At 35.7% G+C, this 26,056-nt stretch overlaps 3 protein-coding genes across 3 annotated transcripts; 1 reads left to right on the forward strand and 2 right to left on the reverse strand.

Annotated features, from left to right (window-relative positions):
* The first annotated feature begins 1,949 nt into the window (after positions 1–1,949).
* Positions 1,950–9,207, forward strand: LOC149483817 (uncharacterized). Its single transcript, XM_089701908.1, has 4 exons — positions 1,950–1,955; positions 2,145–2,357; positions 3,253–3,343; positions 8,851–9,207. Exons 1-4 carry the CDS (start codon positions 1,950–1,952, stop codon positions 9,144–9,146), a joined length of 606 nt encoding a protein of 201 aa, XP_089558034.1. The 3' UTR covers positions 9,147–9,207.
* Positions 9,208–9,490: 283 nt separating this feature from the next.
* On the reverse strand, positions 9,491–25,029 carry LOC149483818 (beta-1,3-glucan-binding protein-like). The gene is made up of 9 exons (XM_089701296.1): positions 24,894–25,029; positions 23,804–24,031; positions 23,120–23,283; positions 22,591–22,742; positions 22,089–22,252; positions 20,958–21,082; positions 17,280–17,397; positions 16,263–16,408; positions 9,491–9,777 (listed from the first exon to the last, which is right to left on the reverse strand). Exons 1-9 carry the CDS (start codon positions 25,021–25,023, stop codon positions 9,580–9,582), a joined length of 1,425 nt encoding a protein of 474 aa, XP_089557422.1. The 5' UTR covers positions 25,024–25,029; the 3' UTR covers positions 9,491–9,579.
* On the reverse strand, positions 13,921–15,266 carry LOC149483819 (uncharacterized). Its single transcript, XM_089701295.1, has one exon. The coding sequence runs from the start codon at positions 14,874–14,876 to the stop codon at positions 13,935–13,937; it is 942 nt and encodes a 313-aa protein (XP_089557421.1). The 5' UTR covers positions 14,877–15,266; the 3' UTR covers positions 13,921–13,934.
* Positions 25,030–26,056: the final 1,027 nt, after the last annotated feature.

Genomic DNA, 26,056 nt, shown 5'->3' on the forward strand with positions numbered 1-26,056 from the left:
TTTCTCATTTATCAGTTTGTTCCGTCATTTGTTAATAATTCATTATTTGTTAATAATTTAATTTCGTCATTTGTTATTTAATTTAGGACTGAATCGGGTTTCTCAGTTGTAAAAAAATATTTTAGCGTACTTTTTTTATTGATAGAACTAAAAGCATACGTATAGGTTTTTGTCTGGCACGTCACAGATGACCACCATTTAAAACATATAGAGGAGCTCAAAATTAAAATCGAACGAAAACATCAAAGAAGCATGGATATAATATGGTTATAGTGACCGACTATAGTGATTAATATCTTTGGAGGAGATAAATAGAAAACAAAAGATCGCGCAAAACTAAATAAAAAACTAAAATTACACGTATGTATGCTAGCAAAAATCATCTAATCACTAGTGACTTGTTATAACAGAGCATGATTCTTCAATATTCCCATCAAGTTCATGGCAAGTTGTAATTCTCTGTCACACATATTTTATTTCTGACTAAGATATTCAATCTTCTGTTCGTGTATATTCTATTCTTCTGTTTGTGTCCGTGTGTCTTCTCTAAAGTTGTTAAAATAGAAACAATGATGATTTTTTTTTTTTTTTTTTTTATTGTTTGATAGGGAAGCGCTTGACCACGATCTCGCCTGATGGTAAGCTGAGATGTGGCCTATGATGGAGCGCGCTTCCCTAGAAGGTACCCGTTCACTCTTCGCTTGAAGACCCCCATATTGTACTCGTCGGGGAACACATACTCAGGAAGCATGTTCCAGTCCCTCGCGGTTCGGATGAAGAATGTCGATCCGAACCGCTTTGTCCGGGTACATGGAACATCCACCATATGGCGATGCCTACAGTCTGTGCGCCTCGACGATCGATGGAAAAACGGGGATGGCGGAATTAAATCGTGCAATTCCGCAGCGCACTCACCAAAGTGTATCCGATAAAATACCGATAAACTTGCCACTCTGCGACGGTGGGCGAGGCTCTGGAGTTTTTTGCCTACTAGCTCATCGTCGTTTATTAGCCTCTTGGCACGCCTCTCTATCGCCTCAAGCGCCTCCAGCTGGTACTTGGCGGAACCGTCCCAGAGGTGAGAGCAGTACTCCATGCACGATCGGACTTGTGCTTGATAAAGGTTGAGCAGCTGTCCCGGGCTGAAATACTGTCTCACCTTCGCCAGAATTCCAAGCTTTTTTGAGGCTACTTGGGCTTTGGATTCTATATAAGAACCAAAGTTCAGAGTAGGCGTCAGGGTAATGCCAAGAAGCTCGAGGTGGTTGGTTATTGGCACGGATACACCCTGGAAAGTCGGAGTCAGGTGGAATGGACTCCGTTTAGCGGAGAATAGACACGCCTGGGTCTTAGTCGCATTGAACTTGACCAGATTGGCATCGCCCCAATCGGAGACCGCCTGTAAGGACAAGTTCATGCGATCGACCATCGACTCTCGTAGAGACTGGATTTGTGCCGTACTGGTTCGCGCGCTGGATACATATCTCTCCACAACAGTGCTATCGTCTGCGTACCCATAGATACCGGGTTTCAGCAGATCGTTGATGTGTAGCAAGAAGAGTGTTGCGGAGAGAACTGATCCCTGAGGGACCCCGGCATTAATAGCCATTTGGTCGGACGAGCAGCCGTCGACGACTACCCGAAGCGACCGGTCTCTCAGAAAATCTGAGATCCAGGCGCAGAGACCAGCAGGCAGACCGTAGGATGGAAGCTTGCCAATAAGACTATCATGCCAGACCCTATCGAAGGCCTTCGAGATATCGAGGGAGACAGCAAGTGCTTCACTATGATTCTCGATGGCCTCGCTCCAGATGTAGGTGGCGTACGCTAGAAGATCCCCAGTGGACCGGTTTCGGCGGAACCCGTACTGACGGTCACTGAGGAGGTCATTCGCTTCTAGGTGTGCCAGGAGCCGGCTGTTCAGTACACGTTCCATAGTCTTACAGAGTATGGACGTGACTGAAATTGGCCTATAGTTGGAGGGGTCGGCACGACTGCCTTTTTTGGACACGGGCTGCACGTTGGCAAGTTTCCAAGATTTCGGTACTATTCCAGTCGTCATCGAGAGACGAAAGAGGCGTGTCAGAACAGGAGCACGTCAAGATTCCGCAGCGTTTTAAGAACCTCGTAGAGCCTTTTTGCAGGACTTGGCGGCTCGGTTGAAGGCTTTCTTCTTTTCCGACTTTAAATGCTTATGGATCGTAATGATTCTATCGTGCTCAAATGCAGCTGAAGACGTAAGTTATAATTTGGAAGCCCCCCGGCTGATCAGCGTGACGTCAGTCGAGCCACGAGGGCTATACATCCATTGGAGTAATGTTAGACAGTTAATGCGTGATTCTGTCTTGGGCTTTAAGGTAAGAATTGCTACAGGTTATTCGTACTTTCAATGGTTGAACACTGAATTTATAATATAAAATGAATCGCAAAATGTGTTGGTAATCGCATAACTAGAGAACGGCTGAACCGATTTTGTTAATTCTTTTTTTATAATGAAGACGTAAACAGATTACGTAAACATGTTCCACGGGCGAAGCCGGGGCGGGGCGTACCGCTAGTACTGAATATATCGCCTTTGAAAATTAATAGTAAAGCGAAACTCACAAATTCATACATTTGAGTTTTAAGTGTTAAATTTCACTTTTATATAAACTTCTTTTTTTTTAGGGTTCCGTAGCCAAAATGGCAAAAACGGAACCCTTATAGTTTCGTCATGTCCGTCTGTCCGTCTGTCCGTCTGTCCGTCTGTCACAGCCGATTTACTCGGAAACTATAAGTACTACAGTGATGAAATTTGATGGGAATATGTGTTGTATGAACCGCTACAAAAATATGACACTAAATAGTAAAAAAAAGAATTGGGGGTGGGGCCCCCCATACATGTAACTGAGGGATGAAATTTTTTTTTTCGATGTACATACCCGTGTGGGGTATCAATGGAAAGGTCTTTTAAAATGATATAAAGTTTTCTAAAAAACATTTTTCTTAAAGTGAACGGTTTTTGAGATATCAGCTCTCAAAGTCGTAAAAAGTATGTCCCCCCCCCTCTATTTTTATAACTACGGGGTATAAAATTCTAAAAAAAATAGAGGTGATGCATGCTAATTAACTCTTTCAACGATTTTTGGTTTGATCAAAGTATCTCTTATAGTTTTTGAGATAGGTTGATTTAACTGTAATTTATTATATTTGCTGCTACGGAACCCTTTGTGCGCGAGCCCGACTCGCACTTGGCCGGTTTTTTCAATTTAGATACATATTTTCGAGATATCTGAGTCCTCTGCGACAGAAGTAAAATTACTAACAAACAATCACCCAGAAATTGTGAAGAATACCTTTACAGGTGAAAACTCTCTCTATACATTTTTTTAAATATGATAAAATAAATAAATATCTATACATATAATAAAATCGTAGGAAAGTCAAAACTGTACATTGAATATTTTTTTAAAAGAATACATAATCCATGATCTATAATCGATATAGAAGCCAAAAACATAGTTTTTAGAATTTTTGTCTGTTTGTCTGTTTGTCTGTTTGTCTGTTTGTCTGTTTGTCTGTATGTTTGTCCAGGCTAATCTCGAAAAGTACTGCATAGATTGACTTCAAATTTTGCATGAATATTACTAACAGGTCGAGTGAGGCTTTTTTAAACATATTATCATGCTATCACCTCCGGGGGAGGAGCTGTGAACCTTTTTTTTTCTTACGTATTCCGTGTATTACGACAGCGTACAATCTAAAGACTCATGTTTAAATGTTGGTTTCGGGTAAGCCATGCTATTATCTAGCTTTACACAATAAAAACTATGTCATTTACGTAATTTGGGCAGAGAATCAGTTTAATGAATTTATTTTAGTATACAAATTTGAAACAGCGCCATCTATGAGATTTCGTAAAAATCAAATCAATTTACATGTTAACACTACTGGACACAATGTTAAAAATTAATAATTTAAATATAATTATGTTATTTATTTATTTAACTCTTTAACCCATATCTTCCCTTCCCTATAAGGTGCGCTTATAATTCGTGTGAACTGTGAATATACTACATATTTAAAAGTGAGGGTAGATGTTTATTATTTTAAGTCAAACTAGACACCATTACAGTTAATCTAATATTGATTGTGTTCATTGGTTACATTTTTAAAAATCTTCGTGTTTTAAAAATTCGATAACGAGGCGGGACTCGAACCAGCATTCTTTAGTGGTCGAATTTTTTCTATTCTTTATAAATTTATTGTTTATGAATTTATATTTATAAACAATAATACAAAAAGGTTAGTTCGTTGATAATTATTATTCCTTCATCATTTACATGTTGTAAGTAAAAATATACTTTGACTGTTAATACTTTTGTTCAGTATTTACCTGTATGATTATTGCTTGGTAATTAATATAATATTTTCATGTCGTATACCTAATTAAAAACATAAGTTTGATGTGAAACTAGCTGGATTTATTTTTACACACTCACAGTCTTATATTTTGTGTTAATGTTAAAATAGTATTAATATTGTAAATCATAATATTTTTTCACACTTAAAAATATTTCCTTTTTTTTTGATGGTGTTGGCATCGAATTAAACCGCGCTGTCGTTTCGTTCACAAAAAGTGAAGTTATGAGGACCGAATATGTAGCCGCCTCAACTTACGGAAACGAGAGTAACCTGCGTTGTCTGTTAGTTATTGTATAGTCGAATTTAACGTTACATGGAAATTGGAATCTAATTATATGTATACTTATATACTTATATTAAATCTGTAGAGGTCAATTCTGTACATGAAATATATTTCCTAAATAACTATCACGAGGTGATTAGGGATCGACACTGACGCCAAAAATTTTTCCATCTGTCTGTCTGTATAACCGTTATAGAAACAAAAACTACTCGACGGATTTAAACGAAACTTGGTACAATTATTTTTCATATTCGTGAGCAGAGCAGTAACTCCATTTTTAAGCTTTCGTCGCGTGTGCAACCTTAAGGGTTAAAGCTACACAGAAATCAAGTATGAAAGAAATGTTCTCCATATTATATAAAAAATATCTCCTGACATCATAAATGTCTATCTTTTATGGTTGACCTTAGGAGTTCAAAGCTTTCTGATTATATTTGTCTACTAGCTGTGCCCGCGACTTCGTCCGCGTGGAATAGTGACTATGGGACCTATGACCATGGGCTCAGGGTGGGTCAAGAATAATTGTTTTTATTTTCATGCTTCCACTCCCACGCCCACTCCCAGGCCCACGGCAACGCCTGGTACCTACCAGATCAAAGCCAGGGTAAGCGCCCCACCCAGCCCCACCGCACCACAGCTGAATTACTACTTAACATACAATTATTGAGTAAATACGTACTACCATAAATAATTAAAAGAATTGTTATTAAAGTTTCTTACTAAACTGAGCTAAAAAACTTACGTACCAACTTATTAAAGAAAATCAAGAAATGAAATGCCTAACCTATACCAAATAGTTACTACATAATATTGTAATTAAAAATTATGATTAGTATATAATATCGAAAATCAAAAAAGAAATGCCTAACTAATTCTACGTAAAATTTATTTTAAATTATGTCATATTATTTTTTAGGAACCAGGGGGGGAGAGGAGCAAATTCTATTTCCTTCCTTTCTTAAATGGATGTTTTTAATAATGTATGGTGTAGCCACTGATCAGCTTAATCGATACTCAACTTTTATCAAATCCAGCAACAAATCCAAATTAGATGTTTCCTGTCTCACGCACGTAACTAAAGGCTGAAGAGAGAGAGAGGGAGCACGTAACTAAACCGTTTAATCGAAGAAAAGTGTATAGAAAAAGGAATAAATAATTTCATAAACTTCCCGACGATCTTTAAAAATAAATTATTATATCATTTTTTTCATTCCTACTTTTACCCCTATGTAGGTATAATAAGTGGATGAACCGATTTTGATACAATTTATCTAAGAACCAGCGTCGGAAAATATGCTGCCTAACAAAAAAAAAGCCGCATCTAATTCGGTTTATCTGTTAGCCAGCTACGGTGCCATAGACAGACACACACACACACACACACACACAGAAATACATAGCAGTCAAACACATAACACCCGTCTTTTTGATTACGACATAATTTAAAGGACATTTTATGTGGAAAATTTACCTATTAGAAGTAACCATAATGTTAATTTGACCCCGCCCCCCCCTACTACCTCAGCTTACCCCCAAACCCTTGGGGAATTTTGATATGATCATCTGGACATGTAAAGGAATAACTGTAGCGTATAACAGATAAATTACGTTTTATCGTACACTGTGTACAGTGTACGATGATGCTAAGGCATTCTATTGTACACTGTAGTGTACAATAGAATGCCTTAGCAAATGTTCGCCGTGATTACTTATAAATTGTCATAACTTTTTTATTTATGAACCGATTGACATGAATTAAACACTAAATGTTAAATGAAGATTACCACAATACATTAGTGAAAACCGCATCTAAATCGGATAAGCCGTTTCTGAGATTAGCGTGCACAAACATACATACAAACACACAAAAAAAATTTTAACTACAGTTTTGGGTTCAAGATCGATTTAATAATATCACCTGCTAATTTTTTTCTACATATTTTCATTGTACAGACATCGCTTTTCCACAATTTTATTATATGTATTGATGATGATGATGATTGATGATTATAACACTCTCAGTCCGTTTCAACTTAATTTTTATTCACTCGCATCAGTGCCACCTAAAAAATCTTTATATCGAAATTCGAGCAAAGCTAAGAAAATGAGAAATAAGAGTTCTCAAGGATCGTTAGAGGTAAGAGGCTTACTATTGACCGAAAACAACATGTGTTATGCCGAGAACCTGAAACCGCTTCACAACGAGAATTGCGGCTCACAGCTGACCGCGAACGGCATGTACTATCCTGTGAGACCGAAACCTTCACTGAGAGGGTATAACGTCTCACAGCTGACCGCAAATGGCATATTTTATCTCGATAATCTGAAACTTTTACTCAATATGAAGACCGTTTGACAAATGATAGGGTGCACCATAATATTATACGATCTCTTGAAGATGAACATGAGCATAAGCAATGACTAGAGTAGGGACGCGAATATTACCATTATTTGAGACAAGTACGATTAATAAGTTTGTTTAATGAAAGATTAAGAATTGAAACTATTTGGTCTCTTGAAACGGACGAATAGCGAGAGGCCCGTCTTACTGTAGACAGATTTCGAGTCTTAATGACTTAGAGGTAAACATAGAAGATCAATCTACGAATTCGGTGGTGTGGTCCGACAAATATAAAAGTGGGTTTGCTTATAACCTCACAATTGATTACAGATCATCTTCTGTATAGGCGATATTAACGTAGTATGTTCTTTTTGTAATGCTTTAAAGAGGAGTAAGGAGTCGGCTTTCGTTTGAAGATACACCAGAACCTTTGAAATCACTACTTTTAGAGGAACATGTGCAATCTAAACAGTTCTTAGACAATATTCGCTCTTATAGTAGTGCGTTTTAAATGATCCTTTGGTGGTGAACAATTATCAGAGGATCCTTTCATGCTTACTTTTAAGATACAAGGTCAAGTTTATCATTTGATAGGATCCCTTTTGCCTGAAGGCCAACCTAAGTTTCTTCAAATATATTTTGTATTCGACTACAACGAATAGTCGAATACAAGAAATCAATATTTCTCGAATTTAAAATACAGTAGAACCTCGATAAGTTAAAGTCCAAGGGAAACACAAAATATTTTAAGTTATAGAGGTTTTAAGTTATCAGGGGTCTATCCATTTTTCACTGCTTCTATAGCTTTTAATTTATCAGCGTAGGTGAGGGTTGTTAGTTTTCTTTTTGGACTCATTTTAAGCCAGTTTTATCACACAGTAAGTAAAGAGATGTTTCCAGGACAACTATCAAAAACTTATGATGCAATAAAGTCGTTGTCATAAAGCTATCCGCCGCAAAGCTTTGAAGAATTTCGATAAATCAAACAATAGGTAATGTATTGTTTACGTTAACAATACATAGTAAACACGTGCAAGCAATAAATACAGAAACCTTTTGTTTTGACACTCTTTCAAAATGACTCATTGACAAATAATTTTATGTTATAGAGGTTGTGGACCCATTTCTTTAAGTTACTGAGGGCCAATACAGACATTATTTATTTAAGTTATAGAGGTTGCGTATTTTAAGTTAAAGAGGTTTTGGGCTCTAATGAGAAGGGAACATATTATTTTTTGAAGTTACAGAGGTTTTTTTGTTATCGAGGTTTAAGTTATCGAGGTTCTACTGTATTACAATTTTTCCTACGGTAGGGCGACGAATGTATTTTCGCATAGTAACGGAGGGGAACTCACGGGGGGTCGAGTGACGCGGGCCACGTACCACAAACATGCTTAGTTTGTTGTACCGAGCGCGAAAGAAAGTCATCGTGTTTTTAGTAAAATTACTATGTAAACTAACGTAATTTAATACTTAGGTACATATTATATAATGATGCGCTGAAACTGTTAATCTACATTTAATTTAGATTATTATTTGAATTACTAAGTAATGTAGATTTTAAATCAAATTCACTCATGTTTTCCTCAGATTTTCGATGTCCTCCGATTTTAAGATTTTCTTATCAGAGTATTCAATTTTAATGTAGTTAATTTTTATAAGAGACAATTAAAAACATTCAAAAATAAAGTGTTTTTTTAAAACGACGAATGACGAAAAACGACGTAATCGCGGACGAAGTCGCGGGCAACAGCTAGTGATAAAATAAATTGACATATCCGTAAAATTTTACCTCCGATTTTTACTTATAAATATTTCATTTTCCAGAAATTCAATTCAAGCAAATTAGATCCGACTATCGAGATTATAACGGGAGTAAGGTTTAAAGCTACTGTTACTGACCTTAAATACAATACTCTTTATGAAGTAAGAGTTCTAGCCTTTAAAAGTGATATGGATGGTCCACTATCAGCACCAATAAGAATAAAAGTATTGAAAGATACAAATTATGATGCTGTTGTAACGAGGACCGTGAATGGGTGCCAGTTTTCAATGAAAACAGAAAACGTACAAATACAAGAAGATGTCTTCCCGTTAATTTACAATTCTTACTTTTAATACCCGAACTCTTAAATATTTAAAGTTTTGTTTATTACACAAGGACAGGAAGTGTGTGATACTGGTCGGTTACAATAAAAATAATAATAGGTTTTATCATCTTTTTCAAAATGTTTTATTGATAACAATTAATTTGTAAAAATATAATAAAGCATCCATACTAATATTATAAATGCGAAAGTAACTCTGTCTGTCTGTCTGTTACTCAATCACGCCTAAACTACTGAACCAATTTGCATGAAATTTGGTATGGAGATATTTTGATACCCGAGAAAGGACATAGGCTACCTTTTATTGCGAAATATGTACCACGGGCAAAGCCGGGGCGGACCTCTAGTATAAAATAAAAAAGATTTTTTGCATGTTTTTTCATTCATAAAAAATCCTTTACAGATGATAAACAACAAGTATTCGACTTAATCCTAACGTAAATCTAAAGGGCTTTAATTCGTACGTAGTCAATGACCAATGGTTGTGACCAGGTCGGCCACCAGGCGTCCATATCTTGCCAGAAGTTGAGCATCGCCTTCCGACCTCGATTCCTCCAGGGCTTCAAACGAGACCCTGATGTGTAGATGCCATCTGGGAACTCGGATATTCCACCAGCTGACACCCCTAATGTTGTATAGAACTGAAATGGAAATTGGTACATTATATTTTTTCTATACAAGGAGTCACAAATTAAGTGTACTAATGTCACAGGAACGTATAGTTTTTCATACGCAGATTACGTTAAAAATTGAAAGAAAGAAAGAAAGAAAGAAAGAAAATACATTTATTTGTACCGATGCACATTAATACATAAAAAAGAAATAAAATAAAATTAACTTATAACTAGTTACAACGGCACAAAATGGATAATATCCACTCAGTGGTTTGAGAATCTAAGGACAAGACACTTAGATTCTCCACTGATTTTCAGTGGACACCACATTGACATCCTGACAGTGGCAGTGTACATATTATGACAAAAAAATATAAAATAATTAATAAAATAAAAGCAATAATATAATATATAGGAATATAATATAGTAGATAGGAAACATATATATATATATATATATATATATATTATAAAGAATTACATAACAGACAATAATACATTCTAAAAGAAGATACAATACGCGATACATCATATATGTAATTAATAAACAACAAATAGAATTATCACCAGAGCCGTACCGAGTCACGTGTTTGGAGCCCCGACCTCAGAACCTTTTTGCAAGCAGAGCAAATGGGACTTCAGTTTGTTTTTGAAGCCCAATACATTGTTGCTATTGCGGATCGGTGGTGGCAAGTCATTCCAGCACTTAGAGGCACTAAATTTAAAGCTACCCCTAAATGCTGCAGTTCTGTGGAGGGGCACTTCCATCAGTACATTCCTGTATCGTGTTGAGTGACTCGTGTTTGACTCCGACAACCACTTCAGCTTTTTGTACAAATAGGCTGGTACTTTGTACTTAATTACATTAAATAAAAGAGTAGCTAATTGTATTTGCTGTCGATACTCCATCTTTAAAGTGTTACTACTGTTCAAATACGGGGTGACATGGGCTCGGGGTGGAATATTGTGACAAAAGCGAGTGCAAGCATTTTGTACCCTCTGCATTATTTTTTTAGTTGATGCTAATAACCGGGGACCTATGACAGTGCTAGCATAATTAAATTTTGAGAGGATCAGCGATTCACATAAAAGTTTTCGAACGTTTACATTAAGATAATTTCTTATTCTGTACAATAATTTAAGACGATAGAAACAATTTTTTGATATATTAATTATGTGATTATGAAAACGTAAGGATTCGTCAAAAATTACACCTAAATTGCGTGCTTCCATAACCCTTTCTATTTGTTCTCCGCTTATTGACAAACATGGTTTTTGGCTTGCGATGGCATCAACTTGGCACCTGGTTCCTAAGATCATGTATTTACTTTTACTTGGGTTTAAAACGAGGCAGTTAGTTTTTGACCATGAAACAATATTACTTAGATCTTCTTGAAATTTTGTCAAGGCAACGTCCATCTCACTCACTTTAAAAGAAATGTATAATTGTATGTCATCAGCATATATATGATATTTACAATGTTTTATGATATTCGTGACATCCGCTGTGTACAAAATGAATAGCAGTGGACCGAGTATGGAGCCTTGCGGAACGCCTCTAGTAACCCGAACACACTGAGAAGTACATGCATCATCTCCACCTATTTTAACGACCTGTGAGCGATATGTAAGGTAACTTTCAAACCACATAACCGTGTTCGCATCAAAACCATAATATGTAAGTTTTGAGAGTAGTAACTTTATATTAATAGAATCAAAGGCACGTGAGTAATCTAATAAGACTAGTATGGTACCTTCTCCTTTATCTTGTGCCTCCAGTACGTTATCGACGACATCAATCAAAGCACTAGTGGTACTTCTATACTTCCTAAACCCAGATTGAAGGTTAGGTAAAATATCGTTGGACTCTAAGTACTTTCTAAGCTGGTCACAGACTATTTTCTCTAAGACCTTGGACAGGCACGGCAAAATACTAACCGGACGTAAATCCTTGAAATGTACTGGGTTATTGTTTTTTGGCAGCGGTGTTACTAATGCCTTACGCCAAAGATAAGGAAAGGTATTCGATGTGATGGAAGCGTTGAAAATCATAGTCATTATATCAGTGATGTGTGGCAACAATAATTTCAGCATCTCTAGCGATATGCCATCGCAGCCAACCGCGTTGGATTTCAAACTTCTGAAATGTTCTAAAACCTTTTTTTGTGAGACAGTTCTCAGAGAAAATTGCAAGTCTCCCTTCTTGTTCTGCATAAAGAAATCCACCGCGGAATCGGGTGCAGTGGTGTCGCCAGGTACATCGAGAAAATGTCTATTAATTTCGTCAGGTTTTCTAAGGTGATCAGGTAACGCAGCATCATTCCCATTATTTACAGTAACATTATTTTTTATAGTTTTCCAAAGGATCTTAGGATTACTCATATTAGTGTTAACGAAAGTATTAAAATAACAAGTTTTTTCGCGCTCCATAGCATCAATTACAACCCTTTTCAAGTCTTTATAATACTCTTGGTGGGAGCTAATTTTCGAAACTTTATACTTGTAATGAGCTTCATCTCTTCGTTTCATTAACTGCTTAATATTGTATGTAACCCATGGATAGTTATGATTTTTTAGGTTTATTGTTTTAAACGGAGCAAACACGTCAAAAATTGAAATAACTTAAGTCATTAAAGTTAGAAACAGATTTATTTACATCTTTTTGGTCTATAATAAGGTCCCAGTTAATCCCAGTCATAATATCTTTAAAAATAGATAAGTCAATATTCTTAAAAAATCTTATAATTGGTTTCTTGAATGCTTGCTCACTGGGAACTGGACATGAGGAGTTATTTATTGCTATTAAGCGACACAACGTTGATGTTTTGGGGTTGAACGAGACCTGGCTAAGACAAGGAGAAGAGGGCCGTGCTCCCAGATTCCACGAGTATCGTCTAATACATACCCCACGCCCACAGCAGATACGCAGTCGCGGTGGAGGCGTTGGTTTCTACATCAGAAAAAGTCTTAATTTTAGAACTTTACAGCATCCTTGTTGGTCTGATGTGGAGCAAATGTGGGTCGCAATCAAGGTGAGGGGTAAAAGTATTGTCATTGGTACTGGATATCGCCCACCATGGTTTTCTGTCGACACCTTCTTTAACGCTCTTTACGATTCCGTAGTTAGTTTCTCATGGGCTGACCATTTAATTATTGTAGGAGACTTCAACGTAAATTATAGTGACAGTAAATCTTTAGGCTATCGGAATCTAAATGAATTTTTAGAACTCACTAAATTATCCCAATTTGTCAACGAACCAACGCACTTTACCACGCATAATGAATCATTACTTGATCTGGTGTGTGCAGATATTTCTGCAGAACAAGTCACTGTCGATCACATCAGTAACCTCAGTGACCATTCATTTATAGTATGTGAATTTAGTTTGGTCGTAGAGAAACACATACCAAAAAAGAGTATATATAATGAACTAAATAAAATATGTCAATATAATAAATGGTAGATAGATAAAGACGATCACAGTAATTTGTACAGATATATACAGTATATATATGTATGAAAAAATAACGAAAAAAAGTTTCAATGAAATATTTAAAGAAGTGTAAAAGCCCGCCACTGTCATGAAGTCTAAAATATATTAGTTTTAACAAAAGCAATATAAAATTTCCACAAACGATATATTTTATGGCAAGTGCATATAATCTATATAATATTATAAATAACCGAACTAAATTTATACTATTATCCTCACAGTTTACACAATATGCAATGAAATAATTATTGTGTACGAGATAATATAATATGTTCCGTGACCAGTAGAAAAGAATATTAATAATAGTTCCTATAAAGTATGAAGTACCAACCGAGACACAACGTACATAATAAAATAAAATTTCATTTATTGAGTACACAGGAAATGTATTTAAATAGCATTGAGAGTAACTAACAATATTTGTTTTATAACTGTAAGCATCTAGATTTAAAAATATAAAAACTAAGAAATATCTACCTACAATATATTGCACTGCCATTAATATAACACAGACATAGCTAATTATGTGCATAAAAAATAAATGCATTATTTTTTTGAGAGAAGAGGAAAGAATGAATATAATGTAAAATAATATAAACGCTGAGTAAGACTGGTAAAATTGAGCATTGATAAAAATACAACTAGACTTAAAATTAACACAATCTGCGAGTTTACATAATACAAACAATATTATAAACAAAAAACCCTATCTATATCATCTTGTGATTTTATAGTAGTTTTTTCTGATTTACTATCTTTTCTGGCATAAATATTTCCGCCACGCGTCCAGATAAAACGCCAATTTTTTTCACCCCCAAGTCTTTCTCGTGCTATATAGAAAAGATTCCGATTTGCATAATATGTTAAATGCTCGTTTATATAAAATCGTCGCGGCTCGCCAGCGACTCCCGTGCCAGCGGTATCCGCGCCGCGGCGCACGCGCGCCGCATGCAACAGTTCGTCGCGCAGGTGCCGGCGAGTCAGACGTACGACTATGGGCCGTGCGCGCGCCGTTCCGCCGTCGGTTTCCGCTTGCCGCCGCGTACCGCGTCTACGTACGTTTACTATGTCGCGCTCCTCAATAGATAAACCTATCTTTTGTGCTAAGGTTATCACAACGTGTAAGAGATTCTCTCCGCTACTTTCACTTACGCCAGTAATCTCGACATCGTTAAGTAGGTTTTCCTGTTGGGATTCATTTAATTGCCTTTTTAATAATAATTCTATAGACTCGAGATTTTCGCAGCACGGTTTACTTTCTAATTGCGATACCCGTTCCTCCAGACCGTCGAGACGCGTACCGAAACTAGCTACCAACGTTGTTAGTCTAGACATCTCAAGTCTAAAGCTAGACAGCTCCGACCGCAGCAGTTTTATTTCCCTTACAAGAGAAGGTGACCCCTGTTGTTGGGGGGGCTCGACATCCAGAAAAACATCGGCTTCTCGTTCAGGAGCAGATACCGTCTCCGCTGCTTTATTGGCTTTAGCTTTGCACGCTTTGCAGATCCACTTTGCATTCGAACGGGCATCTGGGCTACAACATGGCTTATGATACAGCGCGCAGCATTTATTGCATTTAGCGCCATCTGCCGACGCAAAAAATTTGCCGCATGCATTGCATTTATTAGCCATAATGATATTGATATTTGATTAAGAATAATTCAACCTTAATCCGACAGATGGCGAGAAAGGAAGCTTCGCAGTGCTTAGTTTAATTTTAATTCTTATATTATCTATTATATTCTATTTCGTTTGGCTCCACATACAGTGTTCATGAATTAATATATATCACCAGCATTAGGACGATAGGAAGAACACCAGAGATTAAAAGTGACTGTTATTTTAAAAGGATCAGCTGTTCGGATGGACACGTAAGATCAGCTGTTCGTCAGCTGTTTACTTAGAGTACTCACAGTTCTGTTTAAGCACTTAAAACAACCAAGATAACTTTTTATTTGAACAATTAGGTCATATAAGTTCACTTTTATTCACTTTTAACTTTCAAAACTTAATTAAAATATTTTTAATAATTAAAAATGTATGAGAACAAACTATCACTGCAACTGTCAACAGACTGTCAACCTACCTGTGTTGGAGGTAGTAAAAGCATCCCCGATGCATTTTTTTAACCGATTTAAAAAATGAGGACTTAGTTATGTGTGTCTGGTTTAGTAGACATATTATTATCTGCTTATTACTTAGGTATTAACAATAAAAAAAACTTTAAACTAAATAAATAAATATAATATTTGTGTATTCTTAAATTTGCTTAGTTTGAAACCAGAGGACCTTGTACTATATCCGGGAATTTATTTTATGAGGCATAGCTCATAAATATTATACTAAACACACAACAAATTTAAATCCTCTTTTAATAGCGATATGGTTGAATTTCGATAAATATCCCTTATTTTATTGTTACAACAACATCTCACTTTGAGCTGTAGGTACGTGATATGGCATGATAAAGATATATGTTTAGATCTATTTATATCACATTTATATGTAGTTACTTTTAACTATTTTTATGTGCAAAAAATATAAAGATGCTGACGCTATAAAAGCTATTTTATTTAAATTACGAGTCAAACATAATTTGGCACAAATGGGGCCAGCTCGCATCGAGGAAGGTAACATACCCCCATAGAAAATCAGCGTGAAAAAGTAATATGAGAATGCTGAAATTGTTATTCCACAATCTATTTGTGGAGACGTAAGGCTTCATGATAATAGTAATGGGTAGATCTTTCTGAGTCTTTAATATATGATCTTTAATATATACTATCTGAACCAACAGACGTCCTGACTTTATGCAAATAGTCAAACCCGTGAAGTCTAATTAGTTGTTAAGTTTTTGCATTTTTTTTAATCTTTAGGGGAAAGTTTCTTTACATTTTCCTTGATAAGATCCTGACAATAAACACATCAAAATAAGAATTATCGAAATCGCTCTAGCCGTTCACGCGTGACGCCATGACCAAGGGAAATAGGGATTCATATTTATATATAGATATTTACATAATCATCAAACGGAGCCATGCTGGTCCCAGTGTTGAGGAGGTCTCGTGGTAGCGGACAGTCCCGGGGCAGCAGTCCCTGCAGTCCATTTGTTGTGGGCTCCACACGAGCCCATTCTATACCATCCACTGTTAAGGTTATCCGAGCTGCAATGAATTAGATCGAAATCATTTTGGGGTCAAAACATTTTCTTGGGTGGGCAACTGAGCTAGTTTGTTAACCCATACATACACACAACCAATAAAATAATTGTGCGGACATAACCTATGAATATTTACAGAGGAATGCACCATACACAAAATGAGACTGAAAGCGGAATGTCGGTACTTAATTCAGAGCAAATGATTACGAGTCTCATTAATAAACGATGAAAATTATAGATTAAAAAAAAAATTGGTTGTCTGTAAAGTCGGTTTACTGACGATAGTAGAACGTGACAACGTCCGATTGTGCTTCTTTGTCGCTCGTTCCGCGCTCTCGCTTGCACTTCAAGCCTTACATGGAACGCCTCAGAGCGAGGTAACGCCGCATGAGTCATGTTTTTTCGTGCGTGCATCCGGCTCTATCGAATTATAAGACGTTGTCACGTCAAAAAATAATAATCCATACTAATATTATAAATGCGAAAGTAACTCTGTCTGTCTGTCTGTTACTCAATCACGCATAAACTACTGAACCAATTTTCATGAAATTTGGTATGGAGATATTTTGATACCCGAGAAAGGACATAGGCTACTTTTTATCCCGGTAAAATGACGCAATCCCGGAAATCCCACGGGAACGGGAACTATGCGGATTTTCTTTGACTGCGCGGGCGAAGCCGAGGGCGGAAACCTAGTTTTAAATAAACGAAGTCTTCCCTTAATCAAACCTTTCTTATGTTTAAAGTACAAACTTTATCATATTATGATTATGCGTGATAAGTAAAAATTAATTTTTCTATAAATGTAAATAACGTTACTGTACATATTTTTTTATGTGTAGAATATGTCTGAAAAAAGGGAAAACATAACTTACTGGGTTCCCACAGTACAGCATAAAGATGGAAGTCGTTAGACCAAGGATTCCCAGAATATTTGGTTCTGATGAGGTATTGACGGCAGTTGAAATCCATAATCGGTCCTCCATATAGAACCTGAAATTATTGTCATGCATGTTTTTAGTTATCAAGAACAAACAAGAGCGTGTGTGCCGAGCACACGTGTCAGAAGTGAAACTTCTTTAGCAGGATTCAAATAAATCAAATTTGTCGCCTTACTTCATGTCGTGACGGTATTTCCACGACGCGATTAACAGTAAAATATGGACTTAACATTAAAATGATAATACAATGAAAATATTATTATTTTACTTCAGGAAGTGCTAAGGCGATTGACCATATATGTAGTATTAATAATAATTTATCATCTTTTAATACGATGATGCTATGAATGCTAATCAAGATAATAGATTTGAAAACATAACAACTGTTATTGTTACAACTGTTTTAATACAATGTTATTCATATTTTCTGTTGTTACTTATATAAGTTTACTAGCTGTCCCAGCAAACGTTATTCTGCCTTTCTCTTAAAACTTGACAAATTGATGTTGGCCGATTCTCAGACAGACACACAAAGTCTCGTGAGAATCGGTTCAACTGTTTCGGAGGAGTATGGTAACTAACATACACACGAATAACACATAATAGTTAATACACGAGAATTTTATATATATTACAGAGAAGAGAAGAAGAGATTCAAATCTGAAATATTTACAGAAAAGGATTTGAATGAAGTACTTGCGTGCAGAGGCGGCTCGTGACAAAATTTTATGGGTGTTCACTTGAAATAAAACACTGAAAATACATGGTGTAAAGCAGTACAATTTATCAAAAAAATTACTTATAAAGGAAATCGTGTGATGGACGAGGACGTGATACGTCTTTCTTTTTGGTGTGCAAAAATAGTTAGCTGATAGACGCCAATTGCAGTTCATTCAACAAATGGTACCGAGATTGTGAATGTTTTTTAGCTAAGTCGTCAACGCCCGTTTCAGTCCAAGCACTCTCACCTCCGCCGGCCGCGCCCGCTTTAAATAAAAGACACGGAAAACAAAATAGTTTGTTGCTGTCATCACAACCACACAACCACGGTGTTTTCACATATTGTTCAGATTTAAACACACGTGTATATGTTTTCGTTTTTGTCGTACATTTTTGCGTAAGATCAAGTTCAGGCCGTGGCGGTCCCTTAGCTTTACATTCAAGCCGAATTTGTAACGTTTTATCACACTTTTTAATGAACGCCACATTATACTTATTGTTCATTTTAACACTCACAAGTAATACTGATAACTACAGGCTTTTTCAACACGTATTTTATAATTTTAATTAGAAAATTGCATGAATCGCGCGCGTGCATTGAAGTTGACTCGAGTGTTTGCATGGGCGTAGCCACGGTGGGGCAGGGTGGGGCACTTGCCCCACCCTGGCTCTGACCTGGAAGGTACCTAACCAAATCTAAAAAACGTAATTATCTAGGTACTGACTACAAAACTTAATATCCGTTAAAAAATTCTCACTCGAAAGTTGTCAGGCGACACAAAAAAATACGATCTAAACAAAAAGCTTGCGCTTCTATGTTACATGATTTAAACCACTTTTGGTGCCAGAAAAAGTAGTGTAGTACTGTTACCCCATTCAAAGCTGTTTTTATTTAGCCAAAATCGCACTAAATTTCCCATCCAATTTCACTTTTGTTTTAGGATAAGTTACTGACCATAAAAGCACAAAATGCTGACAGATCCAGGTGGAGCTACGCTCGCAATCTTACATAAAAGTTTTTGGCCGATATCTCGGAAACTATCCATTTTAAGGCAAAAAATATTAGGAATTTTTTGTAGATAGTAAAATTTTACATCTTTTATACCTTGTAAACTTTTTGTAAAACTTTCCGTTTACGATTTATGAGTGATTTATGACCTATTTAATGAGCCGGTTAATCATTTTTGGCAAGTAACTCTTTAAATATTGGATTAATCAATGAAATGCATAAAGTGAAGTCCCGTGTCCCCGTAGTGGGGTAAGGGGCAGATGCATTATTCATACATCTGTTTCACTGATCGATTTTCTTTAGGGACAAGCAGGTGATCAGCCTTCTGTGTCCTGCCAAACCGAGACATTTTTTTTTCTTCGTCTCCACCGGGAATCGAACCCAGGACCCCTCGGTTCTACGCTCACGCGTCAACCACTGTACCAAGGAGGCGGTCATTGAAATGCGGGCGGGCAATGAAATGCATAGGCATCAATATATTATACATATGCATTATCCATTTATTAAGATTACTTTATTTGAAACTTTTTTTTCTAATGCTTTTTGAGTTATTTAACGTTTGGCGATAAATAGTACAAGGTACCTACCTATGTATGTTTCGTATAACTAAATAATATTGAGTAGTTATTTTATATTCGGATGCAAGAATAAAATTAGGGAAAATATTTAAAAAAATCTATTAAAATTTTTCTAGAAGTAAAAAAAAATAAAAAATTTGCCGTTTCGGAAACGGTGAAAATACACTTGCATTGGAAATTTCTTCTTCGTTTTTATTACATCCGTAAAAAACTTTTGGCCTGTCACGTTACCCGCCGAGCGGCGGCATCTCTACATTATACGTGGAACAACTCAAAAAATATGGGCACTAGAAAAAAAAATTTCAAACAAAACTTGTAGACAATAAAGTGACCTAAAAACTATGTACATACATGCATTTTTTTCATTAATCCAATATTTTAACGATCACCCGGTTCATCAAATAGGCCATAAACCGTAAATAGTAAGTTTTACAAAAAATATTACATGGTATATAATATGCGAAATTTTACTTTCTACAAAAAAGTCCAAGCAACTTTTGCCCTAAAGTGGATAGTTTTCGAGATATCGGTCAAAAACTATAAGATTGCGAGCAAAGCTCCACCTGGATCTGGCTGCTGTTTCTGCAAAGGAAAAATTGCTAAAACATACATTTTAGAGTTAAAACTTAATAAAAAGTAGGTTTGTTCGGAGCCCTCGGTGTGCGACTCCGACTCGCACTTGGCCGGTTTTTTTTTGCCCCACCCTGTGCCCATGGCTAGCTACGCCCATGAGTGTTTGTTTATATTATAGAAGTGGTAACTGGCAACGTCGCGCCGCGCGCGCAATCGCTGTCCTGCCGGGCGTTAAAAACGAACCGGCAACGTTTGCGGGTGCGGCGCTCCGAGTTTTGCTACTTTTCCATAGAAAATCTTTTGTTTCACGCGCAGGGCTCTGGCAAAACCCAGAGAGGGTTTCACTCCTATTGGATTTCGTATTAGGAAATGTACTAAATCTTTTTTCATTGGAGCGCAATCGTGAGCGCTCCGCTTCGCGCGTTACATAATACAGTAGGTATTATACAGGTGTATGGGATGATGGAATGATGGATATATATTCATTGGTATTAACAGTAGTTTTAAAGATTACGATTGATTTTAAATAGTAATAATTAATCTTAATAATTAAATTAAGGAGTATGATTTTATTATAATTATTTATGGGAGTTCACTGCACCAGCGCTCCTTAGGGCGAGCCGCCTCTAGTTGCGTGGTGTGATAGCGGGCCTATTAAACTAGCCACACAACTTGCATTATCTTAGTACATTGTCACAATAATAATTATTTCTATTTAATAGCATATAATACCTGATTTCCAATATTATCATTGCCAAACATCAGTTCACTGTTCCCCCGAGCACCAGCGATCCTTATTATTCCCGATGCATAGTTCATGAACCCGTATTTGTTCAATAAAGGCTCTAACAGGATATCTGAAAGTTTCAATATATAAAATAAAAACATACATGCTCGCGTTTCATATTTCGTAGAACTACTTATACTGTACTAGCAACCCGCCCCGGCTTCGCACGGGTGCAATGCTGATACTAAATACACTACAGAAAAACTGTGAACGTTGTATATAAAAACATAGCGGCTCGGCGCGGCCGGCCGGTACCGCCGCAAACGCTACGTCCCGCAATTTTTAAATCTGTAATATCTTCGAAAATATTCACTTAAATCATACGGTGTAAAGGGCCATATAGATCTATATTAAATGAACAATGTATTCAAGGTATTTAATTGGTTAAGGATTAATGCTGTATTGGTTAAAATCACATCGAAAATTAGCCATTATTTGTCGTAAAAAGTAAATGACAATAAAGGTTATCCAGAGATAGACATATTATACCATCGCGGACTTTTCTGTAGACCTTTTCAATGTGTATAATACTTAGTACATTATTTTGATAAAACTCGTAGGGTTCAGCCTGCGTTTGCAATGTAAGCGGAAAAAATGTAATTTTTTACGACATCACATTAGAAACCTCAAAAATAACAATACTTCTCCACTATTTAATGGATGTTATTATACATATAAACCATCCTCTTGAATCACCCTTTAAAAAAAACCGCATCAAAATCTGTTGCGTAGTTTCAAAGATTTAAGCGTACAAAGGGACATAGGGACATAGGGACAGGGAAAGCGACTTTGTTTTATACTATGTAGTGATGATGATAAAACCAAGAAATAAAGAAGTGTACCTACCTATGTAATGTATAATACATAGGTATAATATCAGTAAGTCAAGTCCCTTGTCCGTATGGGTAAATATATGGGCATATTATATTTCAACATTGTATCTCATCTTTCGGTCTATACCGACAACAGAAAGACACTTTCTTCATTAAACTCTATTACTTTTACTTAGTATAATTTTTACTTAGTATAATTTTTTAATCTCCATAATACATACTTAATATTAATGTAAAGGTCACCTGGAAAGATCCAATCGCCTCGAGGTAATTTCGCCCGAACTTCCACGAGACCGTATTTAAAGGACAGCTTTGAAGTCAATCTTCCACTGACAACTGGAGGCAATATATTTGCTCCCCAAGAACTTGTACTACATTTCGATGAATATGTTGATCTAGTTGTGCAGCTAGAATAAATAATAAAGGATTAATAACAGTCAAGGGAACTTGTCATACAAATAATAATTGAAGATTTTGATGCGGAAGAAATGATAATGAAATTATCATAGAATTAATAGTGACGCCTTTTTCTACGCGGAAATGGGATGCAAACGGAAAAGTACATTTTGGTAAAAGAATGAATATTGAATGTGTATAAAAAACTTAGAATACTCATTAGTATAGAGATACTGAAGGCTACGATAAAATATGGATAAACTTTGTAAGATTAGTTTTAAGGGGTTTTTTTATACTTTCAACGAAATTTGATCATGAAATTAGGATAAAAAATATTACTAAAACTCACCCACTTATTAAATCTAGAGTACCAGAGTATATCGAATTATTCGAAAATCCCGGAAAGTTTTGAAGAAGTTGAGGAGCTATTTCCAAACTTCCATTCTTAACTGATACTGTTTGACTTTTCGGTGGACGTTGGTAGGATACAAATGGATAATCCTGATAAATAACAACAGAGTAAGGTCTTCTACTGTGATTTCGAGATAAAAAAGAACACAATTTTTCAAAAATTTTATCCACCGTTTTATTTCATTTTAATTTATTACTATTGAAACTTCAGGCTTGAATTTTTCAGGACAATTATAGCAAAGCTATCTAGGGAAATATTTTATGTCGTTGCAACATTCTATACTCCACTAAATAAGGCGATTTTTATTGATCAAGACATTTTTTATTGATCAATAATATCTACGTCTACTTCTTGATTATTTGTCGTTATATTATTCAGGAATCTGCTTGAGCTTCTTTTGCCACTAATGCCCTAATTATTATCAGAACATTTAATCTCATCAAAAATCAGAATAAAATATACTTACTGGTTGTTCTGGCACATACTGTTCGATGTACCACAAATCTTCGTTAAGTCTATCAAAGTTGTCTTCAAATATAACTTGTCCGGCACACGCTTTGCCATCTCTCACTTGTGTCAGAGTACTGCGGCATTCTGGGGATGATGCTGGAGCTGATGGGTCCACCAGTTCTAAAAGACAAGAATGCTATATGCTGGTAAATTAAAAAGGTCATATTGGAGAGTGTCGTCTTTTATTTTTCCTTTTTTAGTTTATGACAATGACGATAGACTAGTTACTTGGTTTTTGTAGGAACTTTTTTTCTGTATTTATTTTCACTATCCTTCCGGACCAAGAAAGATAATAAATCAATAAATAAATATTACAGGACAATTTTCACACACGGCACGATCTGATCCCATACTAAGCTTTCGCTTGTGATATGGTAACCAGATGGCTGATAAACATACATATATAATTTTAAATAAATACTTATATAGATAATTAACACCCGGACACAGAGCAAATATCTATGTTCATCACACAAATATTTGCTCCAGGTGCGAATCGAAGCCTTTGGCTTGGAAGGAAGGGCGACTACCAACCAAGCCAACCGGTCAGTCAAATCAATGTATTTATGATGTCTTAGTTTTTGCGTCATGTGTAATTCTTCGTCAGCTGTAGGTATTACTAGTATTAAAATAAACTCACCTTTAACAGTAAATGAAAGGTTATCTTTAAAATATCCCTTTCTATTGCTGACCACATAAACGTAATAGTTGATGACGTCATTAGGTTTAAGGTCTATATTGAGGTCTTCAAACACCCATTTTCCGCGTTTTGGCGCTGTGATTTCTCCCGATATTTGGCCAACATCGGTGTTTTTTATACCTCTATTTACATTCCCTTGGAATACAAATAGTGATAGTGAGGAATCATCTAAAAAGAGTTTTATTATTAGTATTTTAAACACTTTCATAAAAGCTGTGATAAAAGGAAGAACTTTTCAAATCCTATGTTCACTAATGTGAGTTGGTACTTCTAAAGTGATTCCATTTCAAAATCCGACGAAATTTTTTGTTTATTCTCAATACCAGATGGAAATAGGCTGTGTGGTCTAAAAATTAATGGGTTAATCCTTAATTATGCGTATTTGATTAACTCGTCTGCTTCAAGGTGCTATTTTAATCGGTTAATATAATATGACTAATAGAATTGTATATAATATGTATGAGACAATAATGTCGCCACCATCAGTATATGAAATCAAATAGATTATTATATTGATTATTATATGAACATAATACAAAATAAATTGGATTCACCTTGCAGTCAATTGTACTTACAAATAAGTATTTATTTATTAACTAGATTTTTTCTAGTTACTTTTTCTAGATTTCATTATGTTACTAAATTAAAAAAAAAACTGTGATATCATGTGGAAACATTCGTGCACGTTCAACCAAACAGACAAATTGTAGCTGTGTAATAGAGCTGTTTTTATAAACGAATTTTAGCTAAATCGATTTATTGCCTCTGAAACCTGCATGCATTTCATGAAAATCGTTGAACCCGTTTGCGAGATTCAGATTATATGTATGTATATTAACAAAAATAGTTAATTTAAAGGTATGATAAATTAGAGCATCAAGGTGCTCATATTAATTAGTGTATTTTTGTCAAATATTATATTTAATTGAGGAAGTCTAATTGATTTAATAAATATTTAAAATTATTGACCCGGTATTGACACCTGGAAGAAGTCCTTAATAAATAAATGTTTGAGTTATAGATAACTAACCTGGTATTGACACCCGTATGCCCTTGGGTTTTAAGGCCTGTATGGTCACATCAGGTATGTTGAACTGACCGGATGCACCAGCTGACACTAAAAATAGAATTAAGACGCGACCGAACAGCTTAAGCGCCATTTTCCCACTGAGGTCAAAGATGAGTAAGCAAAGATTATATTTGTGTATGCAATTGTTGATATTAAAATCACCAATTTATAAAATTTTACTATTTGTTTCCATCGGTATCTTACTTAGATGTAGGTAAATCCAATGGTGGGCTCTAAAAGGATTTTTTTTTGTTCTATTACATTTACATTTTACTAAATTTAAACCCGCGGCTTCGATCGCGTTTTCAAAGAAAAACTCGCATAGTTCCTATTCCTGCGGTGGGATTTCCGGGATAAAAAGTAGCCTATGTCTTATTCTGGGTCTTCATCTAGCTACATACCAAATTTCATTGTAATCGGTTCAGTAGTATTTGCGTGAAAGAGTACCTAACAAACATCCATCCATCCTTATAAACTTTCGCACATATACGGATTCCAATTCTATAATGTCAATTGACAAAATTTAGTATTTTTAAGAAAAATGTTTAATATAATAAAAATAATAAATTTTACAAATCCACTAAAAAGGGTTCTCCCCATTAGTCATTTTTCTTAAGAACTGCTCGAGTAACTGATAGTAAAGTAAAGGGGAAGAACCCGCAAACCTAGAGACAATGACCTTTCGCTGTAAAAGTTACATAAATAAAAACCTGTTGATAATATATTAAATAACACGTAGTATTTTAACCGACTTTTAAAAAAAGAGACTCAATTTGTAGCGTATTTTTTTAATAAATTTGTTCATTCCGGAAACTCTAAATCGGTAGGTTAATTTATTCGCCAAAGGGTCTGGTGGGTCGACTGATGATAATTAGTAATTAGGTACCCATGCAAAGTTGTATAATATAAATTTATAAATTTGCAGGCGTAATGCAAAATATGATGATGGGATCATTTCGTATAAAAATACAGGATATAGAGTTATAGCATAGAATATAATATACATATATTCTAACGCGTATGGTCCGCTTCTTCATTTATGCGGAAATTAAATTAACGTTTGCTATGGCGTGCCGGCCATTCGGCAAAATATAAATATAGATTTCTCCCTTACAACCCCTTTC

Source organism: Colias philodice, chromosome 12 (assembly GCF_061535455.1).
Source record: "Colias philodice isolate Cphi_HAF_F1 chromosome 12, ilColPhil1 Martin Lab GWU primary, whole genome shotgun sequence".
NCBI classification, from domain to species: Eukaryota; Metazoa; Arthropoda; class Insecta; order Lepidoptera; family Pieridae; genus Colias; species Colias philodice.